This window comes from Pelophylax lessonae (assembly GCF_965119305.1).
Source record: "Pelophylax lessonae genome assembly, chromosome: 2".
Lineage (NCBI taxonomy): Eukaryota > Metazoa > Chordata > Amphibia > Anura > Ranidae > Pelophylax > Pelophylax lessonae.
The window spans coordinates 538,290,939-538,317,448 of NC_138769.1; the positions used below are offsets into that span (position 1 = coordinate 538,290,939).

Below are 26,510 nucleotides of genomic sequence, written 5' to 3' on the forward strand. Positions count from 1 at the left end.
TACAATCAAGCATGGCGGTGGGAGTGTCATGGTCTGGGACTGCATGAGTGCTGCTGGCACTGGGGGGCTACAGTTCATTGAGGGAACCAATTTGGACATTTTCCCTTAGGGGTGTACTCACTTTTGTTGCCAGTGGTTCAGAGATTAATGGCTGTGTGTTGAGTTATTTTGAGGGGACAGCAAATTTACAATGATATACAAGCTGTACACTCACTACTTTACATTTTAGCAAAGTGTCATTTCTTCAGTGTTGTCACATGAAAAGGTATAATATAAAATTTACAAAAATGTGAGGGGGGTACTCACTTTTGTGAATACTGTATATGTAAAAACATCAGCCAGTATCCCTACCAATTTATTTACCTTGCTGTTTGAATGGGAATCTCCTAGCCTGCAGCTGAATGTGGATGAGTCATCGTTTGTTATGATGATGGCAGACGTGAGAAACTGTCACACAATAGCAATCAGCTGCAGCCGTGAAATTTCTAGTTCAGCAGCACCCCTAAAATAAGCAGCGAGGATGCTGGAAACATCATTGACCTACACTGCCTGGCCAAAAAAAAAGTCGCCACCTGGAATTAACAAAGCAACTAACTAAACTAAGCATGCAGTAACTATCGTATTGGATAGTTACTGCATGTGCCCAAAGAATGAGGTCAGCTGAACATACTGAATGACCAGGTTATTCCATCAATGGGTTTTTTCTTCCCTGATGGCACGGGCATATTCCAAGATGACAATGCCAGGATTAATCAGGCTCAAATTGTGAAAGAGTAGTTCAGGGAGCATGAGACATGGACTGGCCACCACAGAGTCCAGAACTTAACCCCATTGAGAATCTTTGGGATGTGCTGGAGAAGGCTTTGCGCAGTGGTTCAATTCTCCCATCATCAATACAAGATCTTGGTGAAAATATAATGCAACACTGGACAGAAATAAATCTTGTGACATTGCAGAAGCTTATCAAAACAATACCACAGCCAATGCGTGCCGTAATCAAAGCTAAAAGCGGTCCAACGTGTGTGTACGTCGCTTCGCGTTACAGATAGTGGGGGCACATGCACACACGCCGATTGGCCAGAGGGGGAGCCAATCGGCAGGCGTCCGCCGGCCACCCGCAATTGCTCCACATGGAGACAGAATGGCTGTCTGCCAATGTAAACAAGGCAGACCATTGTTCTGTCAGAGATGAACACAGCAATCCTGTGTTCCTCATATTTAGGAACATAGGTCTCTGTGTTCATCCAGTGAATACAACCCCCACACAGTTAGAAAGCCCCCCCCATAGGAGCACACTTAACCCTTTGATCGCTCCTAGTGTTGACCCCTTCCCTGCCAGTGTCATTAGTACAGTAACAGTGTATATTTTTAGCACTAATTACTGTATTGGTGTCACTGGTCCCCTCAATAGTGTCAGTTAGGTGTCCGACTCGTCTGTGGCAATGTCGCAGTTCCACTAAAAATCGCTGATCACCGCCATTACTAGTAATAAATAAATAAAAATGACATAAATCTTTCCCCTAGTTCGTGGATGCAATAATGTTTGCGCAAACCAATCAATATACACTTCTTGGGATTTCTTTTTACCAAAAACTTGTAGCAGAATACATATTAGCCTAAATTGATGAAAAAATTAGATTTTTTAAAAAAAATTTTATTGGGAATGTTTTATAGCAGAAAGTAAAAAATATAGATTTTTTTTTTTCAGAATTGTTGCTCTTTTTTTGTATATAGTGCAAAAAATAAAAACTGCAGAGGTGGTCAAATACCACCAAAAGATAGCTCTATTTCTGGGAAAAAAGGATATCAATTTTTTTTTTGGTACAGCGCCGCACAACCGCGCAATTGTCAGTTAAAATAACGCAGTGCCGTATCGCAAAAAATGGCCTGGTCATTAAGGGGTAAAACCTTCTGGTACCCTACCATAACTGCCTTATTGGGATCCCCCCCCCCCTGTATTGAAAACCTTATTTCCTAATGTCTGAGTCCCTGTTGCTGATTTTCTCTCACTTCTGTCCAATAAAATGTCAGCAGTGCAGGGATGGAATGAAAAACTCTCTAACAGAGCCCTGGATAGCAGTAGAAACCTAACAGGGGTTCTAACCATATCAAAAACTAAGGAAAAGGTTTAGCTAGAGTACTTTTTTTTCTGTCCATACACTTTAACTAGCAACCAAAGACTTTTCATACAAAATATGAATAGGCAACCCCTTATATTGCTTACAGAAACGTTTAACAATTCTGTTTATTTTTGGTAAACCTGATTATTATAAATTGGCATATTGGTATTTATTTTGCTATCCAGTGCTTACTTTTATTAGAATTACTGAATTTAATTATTTAACTGTATGCACATATGAGTAAGTAAATAAAGTAAACTTCAAATATTCATTTTTATGTATTACCGTTATTTGGGGATTCTAAAGGATCACATTTTAGATTAGAGAAGAAAAAAAGCCATATGTTATCTTCTAGTGTACAGAAAGTAGTATTAACACATAGCCGCTAAATAGCTGGGGGGGATAGATACAATTTATCCATGGACCTGACAATGCCATGAGCCTGGGGACAGTTGTACACCCTGTTCTTCCTTTACTTACAGTCCATGACTCTGCTTGTCACTATTTAATGAATGCATTCTTCTCCTAAGCAGAAAATAAAATAACAGACCAGTTTGAATACATTTCAACAATACAAGAAAGATAGTCATGTCCTGTATGTCTGCCAAACATGTTTTCTTCTAGATGAAGCACCCAAAAAAATGTAAAAATGAAATATGTATCTGTCCAACCTGGGTGCAGTGTCAGCTCATGCCTTGGAGGGATTTAATATGTGTAGTAAATGTTTTACAGTCAATTTATATTTCAGAAAATCAACATCAGCTAATTTCAAATGGTGTCATAAACCAAAGGGGATATGAATTATGCACTGCTCCATACTCTGAATTGGATTATAAGTTTATTCATCTGAAGACTGAATGCAAATCGATGCTTACAAAAAAAGAAAAGGCACCCGGAACATTAACTTGTTCCAGGCTCAGTTCTGGAATCTTTCTTTTATTTAATAAAGTACCATCCATTGATGTGTTTCTCAGCATCATATTTACAGGAGAGAGAACAATTACTGCAGTAATGTCACATTACTAATGAATAGCAGCAACGTTTAGTCACCAGGGCCTAATACCTTACTCTGAGCCATCATAATATGTATTCCTGTAGTCACCTGAATAATGAAACATCAATTCCAAATTTGCTGTCACCCATTACTGCTGTGGCTACTATATAGAAAACACACAGCAGTGTAATGTATCCGTTTTGTCCCTGGAGAAGTGTGAGGTTCATATCATTTGACGATCAGTAAGTCTGCAGTGTGAAATCTGTAATAATGTGGTCTCAGTAAAACAATTCTCTGTGCGGTGATACACGGTCATGTTTATGATAATAGCTACTGGCTGTATAAATGCAATGTTTATGAAGATATCATTAAGACAGGATAATGCAGCAGTACAAGGTAATGCTGTCTGTCTTCCTCTATTCTGTTATCACTTGCTTTTTGAATGTCATTTTCTTCCTACTAGCAGTGAGCACTATATTTCTGGCCTGTCTATACTAAGAAGAGGTGCAGAAACTGTCCCTGGAAACTTGGCTGGGTTCTTAGGATCTGCATTTATGTATTCTTGTATTCTCAGATTGCCACATTTACAATACACTGGGGTCCCTAACAGTAGCAGTACTCAGTGTGGTTCCATAACATAAACCATCTCATCTTCAAAATAGTAAAAGGGTCATTTAAAGTTAGTTGTAACCAACCTTGCAGTTTTAAGTTGGAAAAAAAAAATCTATATATCTATCTATATATATATATATATATATATATAAAATTGTAAAGCGTCGCCTATGGAGATTTTTACGTTTCCCAAAGTTTGGCACCATTCCAGTGTGCGCAATTTTAAAGCGTGACATGTTGGGTATCTATTTACCAAGGGGACCATCATTTTTCACATTATACAAAAACAATCAGGCTAACTTTAGTGTTTTATTTTTTTACGTTTGAAAAATTGCTGCGCAAATACCATGTGACAAAAAAAAGGTTGCAACAACCACCATTTTATTCCCTAGCATCTCTGCTAAAAAACCATATCTAATCTTTGAGCGTTATTAAAAAAAATTTTCCCTAAATATATTGGGAATATATTTTTCTTCCATATGGGAAGTACCTTTCTAGCAAAAAAAATATGATTTTACATGTAGAAGAGAAGTGCCAGAAGTGTGCTGTCTCCTTAAGTATCTCATTGTTGTTAAATTGTTAACCACTTGCCGACTGCCTAACGCCGATCTACGTCGGCAGTCAGCCCCTCACAGGCAAAGTGACGTAGGGCTACGTCACTAGCTTGTGAGGGTCTAGGGAGCGAGCGCGCGCCCCCGGAGGCGCGCTCCCGCGTGGTCACGGACCCCCCCGCGCGTGTGACCAGCGGACCCGATGTCCGCCGGTCACTCGGCGATCGGCGGGGGAGAGGGAGAATGTCAGGCAGCTTGTGTAAACAAGCTGCCTGTCATTCTCCTCGCTGTAAAGACACTGATAAAACGGATCTAGTATGTAGATCCGTTGATCAGTGTCCTTCCAGCTCAAGCCACAGCCACAAGATCACAGTAGAAAGCACGCCCCTAGGGATACACACAGCCCCTCCCTTCCAAATAAAGTTAACCCCTTCACAACCAGTGTATTTTTACAGTAACAGTGCATATGTATAGCACTGATTACTGTAGAAATGTCACTGGTAACCCCAAAAGTGTCACAAATGTCAGTCAAGGGTCCGATCTGTCCGCCCCAATGTCGCAGTACCGCAAAAAAAATCGCAGATCGCCGCCATTACGCGTTAAAAAAAAAAACACCAAAAATGACAAAAATCTTTCCCTTTGATAGTAAACGCGATAACTTTTGCGCAAACCAATCAAAATACGCTTTTTGCGATTTTTTTTACCAAACATATGTAGCATAAAACAAATTGGCCGAAAATTTTTAAAAATTTTGATTTTTACTTTTTTTTGGGGGGAATTTCATATAAAAAAATGTGAAAAATATTGTTATTTTTGCAAAATTGACGCTCTTTTTTTGTTTATAGCGCGTGATCAAAAAATCGCACAGGTGATCAAATACCACCAAAAGAAAGCTCTGTTTGTGGGAAAAAAAGGACGTCAAATTCGTTTAGGTACAGCGTCGCACGACCGCGCAATTGTCCGTTAAAGTCACGCAGTGCCGAATCGCAAAATACCCCCTGGTCAGGAAGGGGGTAAAATCTTCCGGGGCTTAAGTGGTTAAAGTAAACCAATGTTTATGTAAAAAAAACTTTGTTCTATAATACACAAATGGATCAAAAGTGTGTAAGGGTCCTTTCACATGAGCGATCCAATCAGATCCGTCTGTCAGTTTTTTAGGCGGATCTGATCGGATCCTCCATGCATCCGTATGGGGCAGCAGATGTCAGCGGTGACATGTCCGCTGACACCCACTGCCATCCGCATCCGATCCTGTCCGCTCTCATCCGATCCGATCCCCTGGACGGATGGAAAATAAGGTTTCCATCCGTCCAGGGGATCGGATCGGATCGGATCGGATGAGAGCGGACAGGTGGTCTGCTCTCATCCGATTCCTCCATAGAGATACATGGGGCTCTGACACCTCCCTCTCCGCACACAGAGCGGAGAGGGAGCTGTCACCTGCCTGCTCAGCGGGGATCTGTGTATAGATCCCCCGCTGAGCAGCACGGATCTGCCTACGGAGGTGGATCGTGTGAAAGAAGCCCAAGGCAAAACAACCCACAAACAATATATTCCAATAATGACTCACTACTAATGAAAGTGAGATTAATAAAAAAATAATAAAGACAATTGATCATTCATAATAAAAAGTTCAAAATCTTTAAAAAGTCCATATGTTGTGCAAAAAAAAGCTCTGTGCTCCAATAAAAAAGTGAACTGGTGCTTAAAGTGCTCGTAAGGTAATACACTTACCAGACCGCAATGGTCTCAGATTATAGATATCACTTGCACCTAGTGTAGCTTAGGAGAGCCGACTCTCTCACCCTCAGAACAGACCAGTCTCTCTAATGGCTAGGATTAACAGCAAAGTCTCCAGCTTTGACCTCAGCCAGCACTCTTAGATCAAGCCTCAACACACGTATATAGCAAACACAAAAGGAAGAGAGATCTCATAGCGCAACTCTATTAAAATATTCAGTTTATTCAGTAGAATATTGCATTAACATGAGTTCCAAAAATAGTAAGCATTTGGCAGAAAACCTCAGCCACGGTACCATCCGCTCAGCCTTGGCGTGATGACGTCACAGAACCAGCTCCGACCAACGCAATTCTCTGTACAAGGCATCCTCTGGGATTGAAGACTGTTCTGAAACGTCAGCAGTCATCCTTTTAAAGAGGAAATGGTACCAGAACTGAACAATTTGTGCATGTGAACCTGGGGACACACCAGTAAATAAAGTACAGAACTTATTTTCAATGCAGTGTGTTGCGACACAAACTACCACATTGCAAGATTGCTGCAGTGAAAAGAAATTAATGAAAGGTCACTTGTGACATTGCAATAAAGTTCTAACATAAAAGAAAAAAAAAAGAAAAAGGTTAACAGTGTGATGCTCAAGGATCAGTGCATCAGAACTCTTCTTTCCTGTGCACACTATTGGTCATGCATTTAGAGCAACTTGCTAGTACCATAAAATATAGAATAACAGAAATCAATTATTGAACACTTAAGAGTGAATACCCCAGAAAAGCAGAGCAGAATTTGTTAGCCATACCTTCCAGAGGGCATTGTTTCCCGTGCTTCAATCTGTACAAACGAATAGAAGGTGCAGATCTTAAAGTGATTGTTAAGTCATCTGTTGAAAGATTAAATTTCAGCAGCTACAAATACTGTAGCTGCTGACTTTTATTAAGAGGACACTCACCTGTCCCAGGATCCAGAGCTGTCCTCATCCGATTGGTTTCTTCACTGGGCTTTGGTCCCCAGAACCGTCTTACCAATTGTGGGCAACCGGCTGTGACTGCTTGCGGCTGATTGGTCCCACAGCTTTCTGGGACCCATGATGCTTCCCAGAAGGATGCTTTGGAAGGAGGGGGATGAAACTTCCAAAACCAGGTACCCACTCCCCTCCCCCCCCAAAAAAAATGATGTGCCAAATATTAAGGAGGAGGAGCAAGAGCGGAACTTCCCCTTTTGGGTGAAGTTCTACGTTAGGCGCTGTCCGCTATTCATCCCCAATTAGCATGGTTATTAATTAGGTTGCAGCTCACATGTTTATCCTAATGGCAGAGGTGGACAGTGGAGACTACCAGCCACTTGGGGGACTGAAATAACAGCTAAAAAACCTGTGGTACAGCTGCAAGAAAAAGTATGTGAACCCTTTGGAATGATATGGATTTCTGCACAAATTGGTCCTAAAATGTGATCTGATCATCATCTAATTCACAACAATAGACAATCACAGTCTGCTTAAACTAATAACACACAAAGAATGAAATGTTGCCATGTTTTTATTGAACACACCATGTAAACACTCACAGTGCAGGTGGAAAAAGTATGTGAACCCCTAGACTAATGACATCTCCAAGAGCTAATTGGAGTGAGATGTCAGCCAACTGGAGTCCAATCAATGAGATGAGATTGGAGGTGTTGGTTACAGCTGCCGTGCCCTATAAAAAACACACACCAGTTCTGGGTTTGCTTTTCACAAGAAGCATTGCCTGATGTGAATGATGCCCCCGCACAAAAGAGCTCTCAGAAGACCTACGATTAAGAATTGTTGACTTGCATAAAGCTGGAAAGGGTTATAAAAGTATCTCCAAAAGCCTTGCTGTTCATCAGTCCATGGTAAGACAAATTGTCTATAAATGGAGAAAGTTCAGCACTGCTGCTACTCTCCCTAGGAGTGGCCGTCCTGTAAAGATGACTGCAAGAGCACAGCGCAGACTGCTCAATGAGGTGAAGAAGAATCTTAGAGTGTCAGCTAAAGACTTACAAAAGTCACTGGCAAATGCTAACATCCCTGTTAGCGAATCTACAATACAAAAAACACTAAACAAGAATGGATTTCATGGGAGAATACCACAGAGGAAGCCACTGCTGTCCAAACAAAACATTGCTGCACATTTACAGTTTGCACAAGAGCACCTGGATGTTCCACAGCAGTACTGGCAAAATATTCTATGGACAGATGAAACCAAAGTTGAGTTGTTTGGAAGAAACGCACAACACTATGTGTGGCGAAAAAGAGGCACGGCACACCAACATCAAAACCTCATCCCAACTGTGCAGTATGGTGGTGGGGGCATCATGGTTTGGGGCTGCTTTGCTGCGTCAGGGCCTGGACGGATTGCTATCAGCGAAGAAAAAACGAATTCCAAAGTTTATCAAGACATTTTGCAGGAGAACTTAAGGCCATCTGTCTACCAGCTGAAGCTCAACAGAAGATGGGTAATGCAACAGGACAATGACCTAAAGCATAGAAGTAAATCAACAACAGAAGAAAATACGCCTTCTGAAGTGGCCCAGTCAGAGTCCTGACCTCAATCCGATTGAGATGCTGTGGCATGACCTCAAGAAAGCGATTCACACCAGACATCACAAGAATATTGCTGAACTGAAACAGTTCTGTAAAGAGGAATGATCAAGAATTACTCCTGACCGTTGTGCACATCTGATCTGCAACTACAGGAAACGTTTGTTTGAAGTTATTGCTGCCAAAGGAGGTTCAACCAGTTATTAAATCCAAGGGTTCACATACTTTTTCCATCTGCACTGTGAATGTTTACATGGTGTGTTCAATAAAAACATGGCAACATTTCATTCTTTGTGTGTTATTAGTTTAAGCAGACTGTGATTGTCTATTGTTGTGACTTAGATGATGATGATCAGATCACATTTTATGACCAATTTGTGCAGAAATCCATATCATTCCAAAGGGTTCACATACTTTTTCTTGCAGCTGTATATGAATGAATTGCTGGTGAACAGATTGGGTAGTAAAGAAAAGTAGTGAGGTCACAAGAACAGGTAAGGAACACAGCAGAGGCTCAAGGTGCAAATCACAGAAAACTCTGAAGCTAAAAGGCAGAGAAATGAAGGTTTTGGGAATGTGCAGCTATAGAGAGTCTTATTTATCAATAATTTGCTGGTGAAAGAAAACACCAGTTAAAGTGGTATTAAACATAAAGGAAAATGTATCTTATAATGCAACTTACCAACTAGGCCCCGTTCACATAGCAGCGACGCTACTTCCCGGGGCGACCTCCGAGGTCGCGGCGCGCTGTTCGCCCCGCGACATCGGAGCGGCCGGCACGGACTTCATAACATTGAAGTCTATGACGGTCGCTCCGGGTCGCCCCAAAGAAGCTCCGGACCCTTTTTCTAAGTCGGAGCGACTTGTGTCGCTCCTATTAGAACGGGTCCGCAGCTTCCCTATGGAAGGTGACCTACGGCGACCTGTGAGGCGACCAGGTCGCCTCACAGGTCGCCCCAGTGTGAACGGGGACTTAGAGCCGGTTCACATTAGCGCAACACGACTCCTTACTACTTCGGGGGCGACTTGTGCATTACATTGCACCACGACTTTGGAGCGACTTGCAGGGACTTCACATAATGGAAGTCTATGCAAGTTGCTCAGAGGTCGCCCCGAAATAGTATAGGACCCTCTTTCTAAGTCGGAGCGACTTGTGTCGCTCCTATTAGAACGGGTCCTGTAGCGGTCAATGGACCGCGAGGGAGCGCGACTTGTCAGGCTGACAAGTCGCCTGACAAGTCGCGCTAATGTGAACCGGCTCTTAGATGTGATGGCTGCATTAATTTAGCTTTTTAGGCTTTCTTTTTTCAATTTTCACCTGGTGATCTGGCCCATAAGTCTGTTGTTTTTCAAAAGACCAACCTCCCCAGCAGATTGTATCAATTACATAGATGAGGCAAACCATTCAACACAGGCAGGGGTGCTTACAGTGATCAGCTTTTATTTATGTAATTTTTTATCCCAAAAGGAAAAACAACTGTTTGCTGTAACCGGTTATAAAGTATTAGCTGGAGTTTGGCTTAAATTTGTAGATGTATTTAAATCCGCTAACACTCCCCTGCCCCCCCCCCCCCCCAGATAGACAATGCTGCTGTCCAAAAGTGCCCCCAGTGCTCTTTCATCCAGAGTGGGAGCACTCTAACACAGGAGGTGTGTTACTGGCAAAAAGAAAAGCATAACAAAAGCCTGGTAAGCTGCAAAATATTACATTTTTAATTTGAGGTTTAATACTGCTTTATATTCATTTAAGTAAGATTGGACAGGATCCACCCAGCATTTTCTGTTGGGATTCCTCCTGTAATACTCACCCCGATACCAGTGGTCAAAGACTATAGCTAATTAGTGTAGCTTTACTAATAGCAGCCCCCAATCTCTTAAGGTAAGCTGGCCTACTGGTACTTGACTAACCCCAGGACAATAGCTATAGTCTCTGGCCAAATATTACAAGGTCCTTTTGAAGAGGCAGACGTAGACTGATAAAAGTGAAAAAAAATATATATAGGGCGCCAACCCTCAAAAAAATTTTAGCAGCCATCTATTAAACCACTAAAAAACATTTTAAAATCATAAGTTAGGCACTACTACTACTACACTCTGTGCTTACAAGCCTGAAAAAATGTGAAAACATTTTGTGATACTTTAAAGAAAATGCAAAATATATAGCAAACACTTTCTCATAACAATGCACCAAAATACTCTAAACAGTTCTTTCAACTGAAAATCTGTAAAAGTGTCCATACATATATGAAATAATTTCCATTATTTAAAAAAATAACATGCAATTCAGTTACTGTCCATGCATATGTGAAATAGTCCCATGCACCGTGTCTTTAAATATCAGTGACAGCTTCACTTCAAAATAAAGTGTTCCACAATGTGTGGTAAAGGGAATCACTGATCAGACTCCTCAGCCTTTGAATTATGTTAGCAAGGAAGGTGAAATAAACTCAGCATATAATATGCCCTCCTCTGCAGCTCCTTTCCTGCATCCAAATAGGAATCATTAATCCAAAAAGATATAAATAGATTGATAATACAGTACGTTTATTAAAATTCACCAAATTAAAGCCAAGCCAACCATATGCACTTACATTATTTTGTGCCAAAAGCAGCACCAGCACAGACTGTGATAGCAGCACTATGCCCTGTCATTCTCCAAAAAGGAGGGCATATTATATGTTTCAGTGGGTGAGTTGCAATAGTCAGAGACAGGCAGAAGTCAGGGCTGGTGACAGTGGCAATAGCAGACAGTAAAATGTAATCTACAGACAGGCAGTTGTCAGGTCAGGCAGTAAACATAATCCAAGGTCAGGCTGAGTTCAGGACAGACAGTAAAATGTAATCTAGAGACAGGCAGTTGTCAGGGCAGGCAGTAAACAAAATCCAAGGACAGGTTGGGATCAGGACAGGTAGTAACATGTAATCCAGAGACAGGCAGTTGTCCAGGGCAGGCAGTAAGCATAATCCAAGGACAGGCTGAGATCAGGGTGGGGAGTAATCATGATCCAGGGACAGGCTGAGATTAGGGCAGGGAGTAATCATAATCCAGGGACAGGCTGAGATCAGGGCAGAGAGTAAGCATAATCCAGAGACAGGCAGTTGTCAGGGCAGTCAGTAAGCATAATCAAAGGACAGGCTGAGATCAGGGTGGGGAGTAATCATGATCCAGGGACAGGCTGAGATTAGGGCAGGGAGTAATCATAATCCAGGGACAGGGTGAGATCAGGGCAGAGAGTAAGCATAAATCAGAGTCAGGCAGTTGTCCAGGGCAGGCAGTAAGCATAATCCAAGGACAGGCTGATATCAGGGTGGGGAGTAAGCATAATCCAGAGACAGGATGAGATCAGGGCAGGGAGTAATCATAATCCAGGGACAGGCTGAGATCAGGGCAGAGAGTAAGCATAATCCAGAGACAGGCAGTTGTCGGGGCAGTCAGTAAGCATAATCCAAGGACAGGCTGATATCGGGGTGGGGACTAAGCATAATCCAGAGACAGGAGGAGATCAGGGCAGGGAGTAATCATAATCCAGGGACAGGCTGAGATTAGGGCAGGGAGTAATTATAATCCAAGGGTAGTCTGAGATTAGGGCAGGGAGTAAGCATAATAATCTACAGACAGGCTGAGATCAGGGCAGGGAGTAAGCATAAAAATCCACAGACAGGCTCAGATCAGGGCAGGGAGTAAGCATAATAATCTACAGACAGGCTGAGATCAGGGCAGGGAGTAAGCATAATCCAGAGACAGGCTGAGATCAGGGCAGGGAGTAAGCATAATAATCCAGAGACAGGCTGAGATCAGGGCAGGGGATAAGCATAATAATCCACAGACAGGCTGAGATCAGGGCAGGAAGTAAGCATAATAATCCAGAGACAAGCTGAGATCAGGGCAGGGAGTAAGCATAATAATCCAGAGGCAGGCTGAGATCAGGGCAGGGAGTAAGGATAATATTCCAGAGACAGGCTGAGATCAGGGCAGGGAGTAAGGATAATAATCCAGAGACAGGCTGAGATCAGGGCAGGGAGTAAGCATAATAATCCAGAGACAGGCTGAGATCAGGGCAGGGAGTAAGCATAATAATCCAGAGACAGGCTGAGATCAGGGCAGGGAGTAAGCACAATAATCTAGAGACAGGCTGAGATCAGGGCAGGGAGAAAACATAATCGAGGGACAGGCTGAGATCAGGGCAGGGAGTAAGCATAATAATCTAGAGACAGGCTGAGATCAGGGCAGGGAGAAAACATAATCGAGGGACAGGCTGAGATCAGGGCAGGGAGTAAAAAATAATAATCCTGGGGCAGGCAGCAAACAAGTGTATCCCAGGGGCAGGCTGGAGTCACACACTTCACATTTAAATAAGTTAAGATTGGAGTCAAGGTAGGCAGCAGACAAGGGAATAAACCAGAGACAGGGAAGCTAGGATTAGAATTGAAGATCAAATTGAGTGTAAACAGGCCTAGCATATGCCCAGAGCCATGGGTCTATGATGCCTAAATAGGGCAATCCTAAGCGGTTTAAGTTGACTGCTGTTTAGGAATGAGGATGCTGTTTAACCGTAGGTTCACATCTATATGCCTGAAGCTCAAAAAAGTACATGAGCTTATTTTTGGTCAGATGTCATGGCTGCCTCCAAAGGCCAGCAAAAGAACGCCTAAAAAACACTCCAAAAAAAAAAAAACGCCTGAAAAAAGGATATGCTCAGGTGTGAATGCAGCCTTAAGAATGGCAGTAGACAGTTTTTGTCAAGTCCTTTATTTATAAAAAAAATAAAAAACAATAAAACAATGTCCACCAAGGTAGATCCATCGTCAACCACGACGCTCGCTGACCCGAAAAAAATACACCTTTTTTTTCTTGGTGAATGAGGAGGGGTACTATGTATCCATACTCATTCACATAGGGTGGGGGCTGGGTTCTGGGTGCCCCCTTGTTAAAGGGGGCTTCCAGATTCTGATAAGCCCCCTACCGGCAGATCCCCAAAACCACCAGCCAGGGTTGTGGGGAAGAGGCCCTTGTCCCCTTTAATAAGGGGACAATGTGCTTTGGGGGGGGGGGGGCAGAGCCTTTTTTCCACAATTATTTTTATTGCTGGCAATTCTTGTTTTTTACATTCAGCTGACAGCAGGAAACCCCAATGACCCCAAGGTTGCGCGCGTTTCGTCATAGGCTGACGTGACGTCGACACGCCCCCTACTCATGCCGGCTTTCAGTGTGTTTACGAGAACGCGGGACGCCGCGGTTCTCCTACAGCCATTGTTACATGTGCATACCTATGAGATTTATGTAAGTGCAACCTTTAATAAAGCTCCTCTTCTTTTTATCTGGATTACGCTTTGTGTCTCCTTCCCCCCATTTTTCATTTATATATGTGCTGTCCATGGTTCATCTCTCATGGTGTTTGACGGATGTGAGGAGTGTTCGCCTGGGATCTTGCATATCTGCTATGCTAAATTGTGCTTGGGGCCAGTTCATTTATTTGAATGGCCATTGATCTTTGGTAAGCAGCCCATTTAGCCTTTCTCTCCTGGGTGCCACCTCCTCCTACCTAACATTGGGAAGAGCTATCTGGGACATCTTATACCCGCTGGGACTTGTGGTGTACTCTGGGTGTTGCACTGTATTACCGGAACTTCATTGTTTTACTTACTATTTGGTTTACCACTTTTTCACTGACTTTTTTTTATTTATTGAGGAGGTCGTCCCTATTATATGGTCAAGGACTGTTTTGCACATATTCACTATTTTATGGTATTGGTCTACATCACTGTTTGATAGCGCTGCACATTATACCAACTGTTTTACTTGATCGTGTCTATAGATCAGTGCTAGCATCTTCTTCGTATACTCATTTAATTTTTCACTATTTTAATTTAGTGCAGAAAATTTACCCTTGTATTAAAATATATATTTGCCTAAATTTATGAAGAAACTTAATTTTTCAAATTTTTTTATTAGACATATTTTATAGCAGTTTTTTTTTTAATTGTCAGTGCTTTTATGTTTTTAGGGCAAAAAATTAAAACCGCAAAGGTGATCAAATACCACTCTATTTGTGAGAAAAAAAGGTCAGAAATTTTTTGCTCAATTGTCAGGTAAAGTAACGTAGGGCCATATGGCAAAAAATGGCCTGGTCATGAAGGGGGGTAAATCTTCCAGGGCTGAAGAGACCAGGGAATAGTTTAAATATTTTGCAAGGTGGAAAAATGGAGAATGGTGAATGATAAATGGGATGAGTAGTACAGTAAAGCACTTTCCCTTTGAGGAACAGATGTTGGGGAAATCCTGTTAGATTAAGTTTTCACATGGACAAATCTTGTTTGATTCTATTTTCCAAAGGTAAATCTTGTTTGAAATTTTTTCTGACAAAAAGAAATCTTGTATAAAATTGACAAAAACAGTTGTGATAATTGGGAATGTGAAAAATTGAATCTTTGTCAATTGAGTCATTGATAAATACACACATTAACCACTTTACCACTAAGCCTATTTTTGACACTTTTTGTTCACAAGTTAAAACCAGTATTTTTTGCTAGAAAACTACTTAAAACCCCCAAACATTATATATATTTTTTTAGCAAAGACTCTGGAGAATAAAATGTCGGTCATTGCAAAATTTTTTGTCACGCGGTATTTGCGCAGCGGTCTTTAAAACGCCATTTTTTTGGAAAAAATTTGAAAAATCACATTTCACTGCATTTAAAAAATACTAAACAGTAAAGTTAGCCCATTTTTTTTGTATATTGTGAAAGATGATGTCACGCCGAGTAAATAGATACCCAACATGTTACGGTTTAAAATTGCGCCCCCCCCCCCGTGGGATGGCGACAAACTACGGTCAATAGAGATCTCAATCTGCGACGCTTAAAATTTATTTAACGGTTACCAGTTTAGAGTTAGAGTGTAGCTCTTTTTTTAAAATTATTGCCCACGCTCTGGCGATCGCGGCGATACCTCACATGTGTGGTTTGAACAGTGATTTCATTCGCGGCTCGACTTGTGTATATGTTTTTTTTTGTGCGCGAGCTAACGGTGACGGGGGCAGCTAAATTTTTTTTTTTTTTCCTATTTATTTTTTCTTTTTTTTTAACTTTATTACAGGTTTTTTAAAAAAAAAAATCTGATCACTTTTATTGCTGTCACAAGCAATGTAAACATCCCTTGTGACACCAATATGTAGTGACAGGTACTCTTTATGGAGGGATCGAGGGTCTAAAAGACCCTAGACCCCTCCACTACACTTCCCTGTATGCAAAACGCCGAAAACGGCATTTTTGCATACAGCCGTTTTTCAAATATGCAGCACAGTAACCCGGAAGTGACGTCATGGACCCCGCCTCCAGGTTACGTCATCGGAGACCCGATCGATGCCGTTTCCAGCATTCATCGGGACTCCATCCAGCCGGCGGACGTGCCGGCTGGGTGCTCGGGGCTCCCGGTGGGACGGGAGTCCCGAGCGAAGCCACGGAAGGCGGTGGGAGGCGTCCCCTCCCGCCCCCCCGGGTAACGATCGAGCGTCTTCCGAGCCGCATCGGTCGTTACCGACGGAAAGCCGACCGTCGGCTTCAAACAACGGTACCGGGATGATGCCTCTAGCTAGAGGCATCATCCCGGTATAACCCCTTAAAGTCAGCCGACGTAGGTCTACGTGGCTAGACGTTAAGTGGTTAATATCAGGTCACAAGTTTGTTACAAATCCAAATAATTATGTATTTGATTTATTTATATTCCTCATGATAGTATAATAAAGACTCCATTTCCCTGCAAACATCAAATCATTCTGCTTACCTCCTCCCATGCTCGCCTCCAGGACTTCTCGAGAGTCTCTCTCGTCCTCCGGAACTCCCTGCCCTAGTATGTCTGGTCATCTCCTACCCTGTCCGCCTTTAAGTGATCCTTAAAAACTCACTTATTCAGGGAAGCCTACGCTGCCTCCACCTAAGAACTGTACCCAAGCCCACCTCAATCAGATCATTCCCTGCAGCTATAACCTTTTGTACCATCTCCCCCTCCCTTTAGATTGTAAGCTCCATGAGCGGGGCCCTCCTGTTCCTTTTGTATTGAACTGTATTGTAATCGTACTATCCCCCTTTATATTGTCATTCACAATTGAACCCCCAGTTGCATCACCAGCCTAGTCTCAAAATACACCTAATCGCTCTCTTAATCCTCTCAAAACCTCCTGCTCTCTAGCTCCCTTGTGACCTCCTCCCATGCTCGCCTCCAGGACTTTTCCAGAGCCTCTCCAATCCTATGGAACTCCTTACCCCAATCTGTCCGATTATCTCCTACTCTATTAGCTTTTAGACGATCACTGAAAACCCTACTCTTCAGAGAAGCCTATCCTACCCACACCTAACAACTATACTTCCATTTTCTCCATCAGCTCATCCCCCACAGTTATTGCCTCCTGTTTCACTTGACCCTCCCTTCTAGAGATTGTAAGCTCTAACGAGCAGGGCCCTCTAATTCCTCCTGTATTGAATTGTATTGTAACTGTATTGTCTTCCCTCATATTGTAATGAGTATGCACAAACTGTTGGTGCTATATAAATCCTGTATAATAATAATATTGTAAAGTGCTGTGTAAACTGTTGGCGCTAAATAAATCCTGTATAATAATAATAATTCTGTTACTCATTTAGATACTACAGTTTTATTATAATATATGTAGATTATTTTACATTGCGTACTAATAATTGATATAGGAAGGAGCTTTATAGAGAGTGATCACAGTAATATAGGGTATATTTTGAGCCTCTGTAGCCCTGCTTTTGCATTCTTCAACTTTTTCTTTATAAAAACCCCTGTCAAAGATTTATATTAATCACTATCAGTTCTAACACTCACACATATATATATGAACTGGACACTAAGGGCCCATACACTCCTTTCCAGTGTTGTGCAAGAATGCAAATGTTTTAAAGCATGTTACTGCAAAAGCACATTAGCAGCGCATTAGCGCAGTGCAATTTGAATGGCACCCTAATACACATCCGAACCATATACGTTACAGCACATTTATTTAGATGGGATGCCCTAATGGAAACGCATTTCAACGTGTGCTCTAAGGCACTTTAAGGCAGTGTATGAGTACGGAACGGTCTGAATAGTTCTACCAGGAGTACAGATATTCTAAATTCCCTACTGGGGTTGTCTCTGCAACAAGTGGTTGAGGAGCCAACCCGGAGGGAGGCCATTTTGGATTTGGTATTCACAAATGGGGATTCGGTATATGATGTCATTGTAGGCGAAACCTTGGGATCTAGTGATCACCAGTCAGTGTGGTTTAATATAAGAACTGTGAAAGAGTCACACCACACAAAAACAAAAGTTTTAGATTTTAGAAAAACAGACTTTTCAAAAATGAAATTAGTCATAAATGAGTCCTTATCAGACTGGAACGGATTACATGGAGTCCAGGAGAAATGGGACTATTTAAAAGGTGCATTATTGAAGGCAACAGAAAATTGCATTAGACTTGTCAGTAAAAGCAAAAAAAGGAAGAGACCACTGTGGTACTCAGCAGAAGTGGCCCAAATCATTAAAAATAAAAAGCTAGCATTTTGTAATTATAAAAAAACCCAGAGCAATGAAGATAAGGAAATCTACAAGATTAGGCAGAAAGAGGCCAAGCAAGTTATAAGAACTTCTAAAGCGCAGGCAGAAGAAAAACTAGCTCAGTCTATGAAAAAGGGGGATAAGACATTCTTCAGATATATAAATGAAAAAAGGAAATTAAAACAAGGAATAACTAAATTAAAAACAAAGGACGGAAGGTATGTAGAAGAGAATAAAGGGCTAGCCGACTGCCTTAATGAATACTTCTGTTCAGTTTTTACAGAAGAAAAAGAAGGAAAAGGACCTCCACTTGAAAGGATGACTAATGAATCGTTTGATGCATGTGTCTTTACAGAGGAAGACGTTCTAAGATTGCTGTCTAAAGTGAAGACAAATAAGTCACAGGGTCCTGATGAGATACACCCAAAATTATTAAAAGAGCTTAGTGGTGAGCTGGCAAAACCATTAACAGATTTATTTAACCAATCATTAGTAACAGGAGTCGTCCCGGAAGATTGGAAATTGGCAAATGTCGTGCCCATTCACAAGAAAGGTAGTAGGGAGGAATCGAGCAACTATAGACCAGTGAATCTGACAATAGTAGGCAAATTAATGGAAACCCTATTAAAGGATAGAATTGTGGAACATCTTAAATCCCATGGATTGCAAGATGAAAAACAACATGGGTTTACTTCAGGGAGATCATGTCAAACAAATCTTATAGATTTTTTTAACTGGGTGACAAAAATAATAGACGGTGGAGGTGCAGTAGACATTGCATATCTAGATTTTAGTAAGGCTTTTGACACTGTCCCACATAGAAGACTTATCAATAAACTACAGTCATTGAGCATGGACTCCCATATTGTTGAGTGGATTAGGCAGTGGCTGAGTGACAGACAACAGAGGGTTGTAGTCAATGGAGAACATTCAGAACAAGGTCATGTTACCAGTGGGGTACCTCAGGGATCTGTACTGGGACCAATTTTGTTTAATATCTTCATAAGTGATATTGCAAAAGGCCTCGATGGTAAGATTTGTCTTTTTGCTGATGACACAAAGATATGTAACAGGGTTGATGTTCCTGGAGGGAAACGCCAAATGGAAAAGGATTTAGGAAAACTAGAAGAATGGTCAGAACTCTGGCAACTGAAATTTAATGTGGATAAGTGCAAGATAATGCACCTGGGGCGTAAAAACCCAAGGGCAGAATATAGAATATTTGACACAGTCCTGACCTCAGTATCTGAGGAAAGGGATTTAGGAGTAATTATTTCAGAAGACTTAAAGGTGGGAGGACAATGTAATAGAGCAGCACGAAATGCCAGCAGAATGCTTGGATGTATAGGGAGAGGTATAAGCAGTAGAAAGAGAGAAGTGCTTATGCCGCTGTAGAGAACACTGGTGAGACCTCACTTGGAGTATTGTGCGCAGTACTGGAGGCCATATCTCCAGAAGGATATAGATACTCTAGAGAGAGTTCAGAGAAGAACTACTAAACTAGTACATGGATTGCAGGAAAAAACTTAACAGGAAAGGTTAAAGGACCTTAACATGTATAGCTTGGAAGAAAGAAGAGACAGAGGGGATATGATAGAAACTTTTAAATACATAAAGGGAATAAACTCGGTAAAGGAGGAGAGCATATTTAAAAGAAGAAAAACTACCACAAGAGGACACCGTTTTAAACTAGAGGGGCAAAGGTTTAAAAGTAATATGAGGAAGTATTACTTTACTGAGAGAGTAGTGGATGCATGGAATAACCTTCCTGCAGAAGTGGTAGCTGCAAATACAGTGAAGGAATTTAAGCATGCATGGGATAGGCATAAGGCTATCCTTCATATAAGATAGGGCCAGGGACTATTCATAGGATTCAGATATATTGGGCAGACTAGATGGGCCAAATGGTTCTTATCTGCCGACACATTCTATGTTTCTATGAATAGGCCCTAACCCTATATTTTGAAGGTGTTCTAGTTTTCCATTATCTTTGCATTAGTTTGTAGTGACTGGTGTGCTTTTAAGTGTTGTTTGTTTTGTGCATAATATCTTCTCGCTTTTGTAATTTGCTGTCACTTTCTAGTCTGTAATTACACATACAGAGAAAAGTGAGATATACTGCTCCCCGAATAGCGACACAAATACAATCTGACAGATGGCTGCTCTGTGGTTACTGTTCATCACTCACAGAACTACATTATTACAGCTAAAACCTTATCCCTGTGTTCTGGCAGTTTGTGTGGCTTGTGTATTCAGGGTGGTGTTACATGCCCATCGGTGCTCTTAGTGAGGTATAAATAATCAATATACATGCTTTTCACACTTTAAACTACAGGCCAGACTATGTTCTCACACAGCCATATGTTGGCACTGTAAGTAATTAAAATAACTACAAAACAAACCAGATTTATGGATTTATTTTTTAAAAAAGGCGGTGATATTTAACAGAATAAAATGTATTGTTTTTACTGAGATGGCTTTAGCATTGATGCTATATTGGATTATTCTTATATTACAAACTTTTAGGCCTCATGCACACTGGACGATTTTGCAGCTGCTTCTGGGGCTTCTAAATTGACCTGAACGTTAGCCTATGTGTCCTTGCACACATAGACTTTTAGCAGCGACTTTTAGCAGAAAAAATGCTTGATGCTGCTAAATGCGGCTAAACGCTAGGTTTATTTAGCTCTTCAGAGTTTATTCATTTTAATAGCCAGAATAAATTACATTTCTGGCCAATGACCTAAATAAACTCCCAAACGCCAAACTGGTTTTAAAAAACGCAGCTTAGGTGAGTTGTTAACATTGATTTTCTCCTGTCAGGAGAAACAGCATTTTACAATAAACCAGTGTGCATGGGGCCTAGCTCTAAACTCCCCTGCATGTTAGCCTATGTGTCCTTGCACACATAGGCTTTTAGCAGCGTTTAGTGGCAGGAGCTTTTGGAGACAGGTAAAAAAAAAAAAAACTACTGCCACTGCTTCCAGAAGCAGCAGAGTTTTGGCAGAAAAAAACGTTGACGCTTGTTAACCCCTTGGCGCCAATGTAACACAAATATGCGTACCTCCCAGACTGGGATTTTTCCAATGTGTCGCATTTTTGGGTATCGCCCTTTGCGCTGGGAACATGCAGCACGGCACACTCCCAGCACAGAGAATGGGGTCTCACTGAGAGCCCTGGGCACTGTTCTAATGATTGGGACCCAAAACATCTGATTCCGGGTCATCTGATTGGCTATCAAAGACAGTAATCAGTCACTGTGAAGCCCACTCTCATGTTCTCTATCTGTGAATGGAGGAGAGAGATACTCTGTCCTTGCAGAGAGAGAAGAAAATAAGGTGTGTGCAATAAAAAACAAAACAAAAACAATAATAGTAATAACATAAATTAAAAAAAAAAAAAAAATACCTACAGTAGATCTAGGTTTGATCTAGGTCAGTGCCAAAGTTAGTGTTTGGGTCAGGGTCAGTATTTTTTTTGTACATTTTTTTTTTTTTATCAGTCTTATGCCCCTTTCACACGACGATCCGATCAGATCCGCCTGTAAGTTTTTTAGGCGGATCTGATCGGATCCTCCATGCATCCCTATGGGGCAGCGGATGTCAGCGGAGACATGTCCACTGCCATACGCATCCGATCCTGTCCTTGAAATCCGGACAGATGGAAACCCTATTTTCCATCCGTCCAGGGGATCGGATCAGATGAGAGCAGACAGACGGTCCGCTCTCATCCGATTCCCCCATAGAGAGCAGCGGGGCTCTGACACCTCCCTCTCCGCACACAGTGCGGGGACGGAGCTGCCATCCGCCTGCTCAGCGGATATCGGCAGGACGATCACGGCTGAGCAGAGAACGGTCCGCACCGCACAGCAGACCGTGTGAAAGGACCCTTCAGCATTTTTTCTGCCAAACCCTTGCAGTCAGAAGGAAAGGATTTTAGGAGAGTTTTCAAAATGCCCTGTGGGCATGAGGCCTTACAGGTACATGATATTTTTTAATGAAAGAGACATGTTTTTTTTATAGTGTTTCCTTGTATCATAGGCAACACTGGTGGGTCCATGGTCTTGCTTCAGGTTATGCCTAGTTATCTTATCATACTCTGCTCTAGGAAATACTGTCATCACTGGTGATGAGCAAGTTATTATCATAAATGGAGCTTCCGGCTAACATTGAGAGGGGGAAGAGACTATGGACATGGTCCACCTCAGTAGGTTACAAGAATCCTTTTCCTGGAATCTTCTCTGGGCCTGGATGAATGGCACTCGTAAAAAAAACCCTAGAGTGACATGAGTCTACTGTAGGAAAAACACTGAACAATGTTGGTATTCATGGAAGCTAACCATGAAAGAGAACACAGCTCTCCTGCCATCTAACTTAAATTTGCTGTTCCATGGCGTTACTGGAACAATTTTCTGTGTAAAGGTACACAGCGGCATGTTTGAAGAGGCAAATCACTGTATAGCAACACTAAGATCTTATCTCACCTATGAGGATTAGTAGAGGGGGGTATGTGATAAGGGGCTGCTTTCTGTCTCAAGGCCTTGAAGACTTGCAGACACTAAGGGCTCAATTAATTTAAGGTTGTATCAGAAAATATAATCAGCAGAAGCTAAAGAAATAATTTCATAAAAAAACAAACAATCATTGGTGCACTGTTTGCTGGATGGAGAGAGCGTGGGCTATCAAAGTCTGAGAATTAAAGTTCACAACATAAAAAAGTCTCTGAGGGTTTAATGCTGGCTTCGGACGGCTGCAAACTCAGAAAAGAGCTAGTAGGAATGCTGCACCACCTGCTCTACCCTTCTCCCAGATGTGACGTCAGTGGCTGCTCCTGAGTGTACCTGTGTTCTAAGAAGCGCTGGGACACCAGTCCTCCATCCAGAACGGATGAATCCCCTTTTATCGCTACATGCGCTAACATCTTAGTTATTTTATGAGTTTTACTCTTTATTTTGAAATAAACGTACTATGATTGCTGCACTGCAATCTGCTAGTTATTTTATGAGTTTTACTCTTTATTTTGGAATAAACGTACTATGATTGCTGCACTGGCGCTGCTCTCTCTTCCTTTTTGTAGAAATAGTTTCATTAAAGTTGTTTTTAGTAGAGTAGGTATTACTGTTTGCTCTAAAGTGGTTAAAAAAGTAATATTTTTTCCTAAAATAAGAGATGTTGGCCCCTTACCTCCTCTTTCGGGGTTCCCCGCCAGAGCTTTCTGCCCCTCCTCTTCTCCGAGTACCCCCTCAGCAAGCCATGTGCTGAGGAGGCACTCATGCTGGTGCGTTTCTGAGCCAGGCTGTATGAGTCCATAGACACACACAATCCTGCTCGGCCATCTTTCACAGGATTTGACTGACCGAAAAATATCATATTATCATACTTGGGGGATTTTAGGTAATCTTCCAGCCTAAAATCTGCTTTTTATCATGTGCAGCAAAAGAGTTTATTTACAGTGCCTTGCGAAAGTATTCGGCCCCCTTGAACTTTTCGACCTTTTGCCACATTTCAGGCTTCAAACATGAAGATATAAAACTGTAATTTTTTGTGAAGAATCAGCAACAAGTGGGACACAATCATGAAGTGGAACGAAATTTATTGGATATTTCAAACTTTTTAACAAAAAAACCTAAAAAATTGGGCATGCAAAATTATTCAGCCCCCTTAAGTTAATACTTTGTAGCGCCACCTTTTGCTGCGATTACAGCTGTGTGTCGCTTGGGGTATGTCTCTATCAGTTTTGCACATCGAGAGACTGAAATTTTTGCCCATTCCTCCTTGCAAAACAGCTCGAGCTCAGTGAGGTTGGATGGAGAGTGTTTGTGAACAGCAGTTTTCAGTTCTTTCCACAGATTCTCGATTGGATTCAGGTCTGGACTTCGACTTGGCCATTCTAACACCTGGATATGTTTATTTGTGAACCATTCCATTGTAGATTTTGCTTTATGTTTTGGATCATTGTCTTGTTGGAAGACAAATCTCTGTCCCAGTCTCAGGTCTTTTGCAGACTCCATCAGGTTTTCTTCCATAATGGTCCTGTATTTGGCTCCATCCATCTTCCCATCAATTTTAACCATCTTCCCTGTCCCTGCTGAAGAAAAGCAGGCCCAAACAATGATGCTGCCACCACCATGTTTGACAGTGGGGATGGTGTGTTCAGGGTGATGAGCTGTGTTGCTTTTACGCCAAACATAACGTTTTGCATTGTTGCCAAAAAGTTTGATTTTGGTTTCATCTGACTAGAGCACCTTCTTCCACATGTTTGGTGTGTCTCCCAGGTGGCAAACTTTAAACGACACTTTTTATGGATATCTTTAAGAAATGGCTTTCTTCTTGCCACTCTTCCATAAAGGCCAGATTTGTGCAGTATAAGACTGATTGTTGTCCTATGGACAGAGTCTCCCACCTCAGCTGTAGATCTCTGCAGTTCATCCAGAGTGATGATGGGCCTCTTGGCTGCATCTCTGATCAGTCTTCTCCTTGTATGAGCTGAAAGTTTAAAGGGACAGCCAGGTCTTTGTAGATTTGCAGTGGTCTGATACTCCTTCCATTTCAATATTATCGCTTGCACAGTGCTCCTTGGGATGTTTAAAGCTTGGGAAATCTTTTTGTATCCAAATCCGGCTTTAAACTTCTCCACAACAGTATCTCGGACCTGCCTGGTGTGTTCCTTGTTCTTCATGATGCTCTCTGCGCTTTAAACGGACCTCTGAGACTATCACAGTGCAGGTGCATTTATACAGAGACTTGATTACACACAGGTGGATTCTATTTATCATCATTAGTCATTTAGGTCAACATTGGATCATTCAGAGATCCTCACTGAACTTCTGAAGAGAGTTTGCTTCACTGAAAGTAAAGGGGCTGAATAATTTTGCACGCTCAATTTTTCAGTTTTTTATTTGTTAACAAAGTTTGAAATATCCAAAAAAAATTTCGTTCCACTTCATGATTGTGTCCCACTTGTTGTTGATTCTTCACAAAAAATTACAGTTTTATATCTTTATGTTTGAAGCCTGAAATGTGGCAAAAGGTCAAAAAGTTCAAGGGGGCCGAATACTTTCGCAAGGCACTGTATCGATTGTACCTATACAACGCCATCAATTTATGGAGGACTTTACCCTGGCCTCAAAGAGCTTACAATCTAAGGTCCCTAACTCACATTCATATATATTCTAGGGCAAATTTAGATAGGAGACCATAAACCTACCCACATGTCTTTGGAGTGTGGGTGGAAACCCACACAGGCTCAGGCGGGACATGCAAATTTAAGGCAGGTAGTGCTGTGGTTGGGATTTGAACTGCCAACCCTAGTGCTTTTAGGTGGAAGTGCTAACTACTTATCTGCTGTGCTACCGTTCATTAAAATGTATGATAGGTTAGCTAAGGTGACACCGCATTTTAGGGGGACATTCATGCATAAACTTGATAATTGCCAAGGTTCAGAAACTTTTCATTTCAGGTGTGCGTATCTATATATATTATATTATTAATTCAAATATAAAATGTAGAACATGCTCGTTTTGATGTCACTCTATGAGAGACGAGACTCATTTGGCCTATATTCTCCTAACTCATATGTCATTTTAAAGTATGCTAGTTTTAATTTACAGATAAAACACCAAGACCTACTTTCAGCAAATGGTGTTATGCTTTAGTTTAATTCCCATTAGCATAAGTGGAAGATAAGGAATAAAATCTCTTTGCTGCCTTTGATAAATGTGGGCCTTAGAGTCCTCATTATACAAAATACTAATTTAAGTACACCAACGCTTACACCAAACATTAATAAGAAAATCGAAGTGGGATGTAAACATTTCAGAACATTGTATGTTATAGTTTGCTTGTCTTTTCTATCGTGCCAGGAAGATGAGGTCATGCCGGCCAAGTTTGATGAGAATTCTCTTATCTGGGTGGCTGCAGACCAGCCCGTGAAGGATAACAGCTTCCTGAGCTCAAAGATCCTGGAACTGTGTGCCGATCTTCCCATCTTCTGGCTCCGACCTACATATCCCAAAGGTGGGTTTTCTATATATAGAAATCAGAGAATTTAAAAGGGTTTCAGGTACCTTGAAGTGCTGCTTATGGTAATAAATCTGCTTTTTAACAAGGAAATTGAAAATATCTTGAAAACAAAAACTAACATATTGTGTGTGACATTAACATTAAAATGTAATGCTTACTTTTTTTATATAAGAATCCTACCCAGTAGCAACTGTAAAAATATCCTAACTGGATGTTAATAAATGTGTCATGTAGATACAGTGCTTACTCAAAATCAATAATATAAATGATCCCCAAACCCAAAAAAACTCAAATTAATCAAAAACATAAAAATAAGCGATTTAAAAAATTTCATGTAAATCATAAAAATTACATGAAA

At 41.4% G+C, this 26,510-nt stretch overlaps 1 protein-coding gene across 1 annotated transcript in view; it reads left to right on the top strand.

The window, feature by feature from the left end:
• Positions 1-26,510, top strand: part of CNMD (chondromodulin) — a 132,879-nt gene that overhangs the window by 76,055 nt on the left and 30,314 nt on the right. The window contains exon 5 of the mRNA XM_082245036.1: positions 25,993-26,146. Coding sequence (XP_082101162.1) covers positions 25,993-26,146 — 154 coding nt within the window. The remainder of the gene's footprint in view (positions 1-25,992; positions 26,147-26,510) is intronic.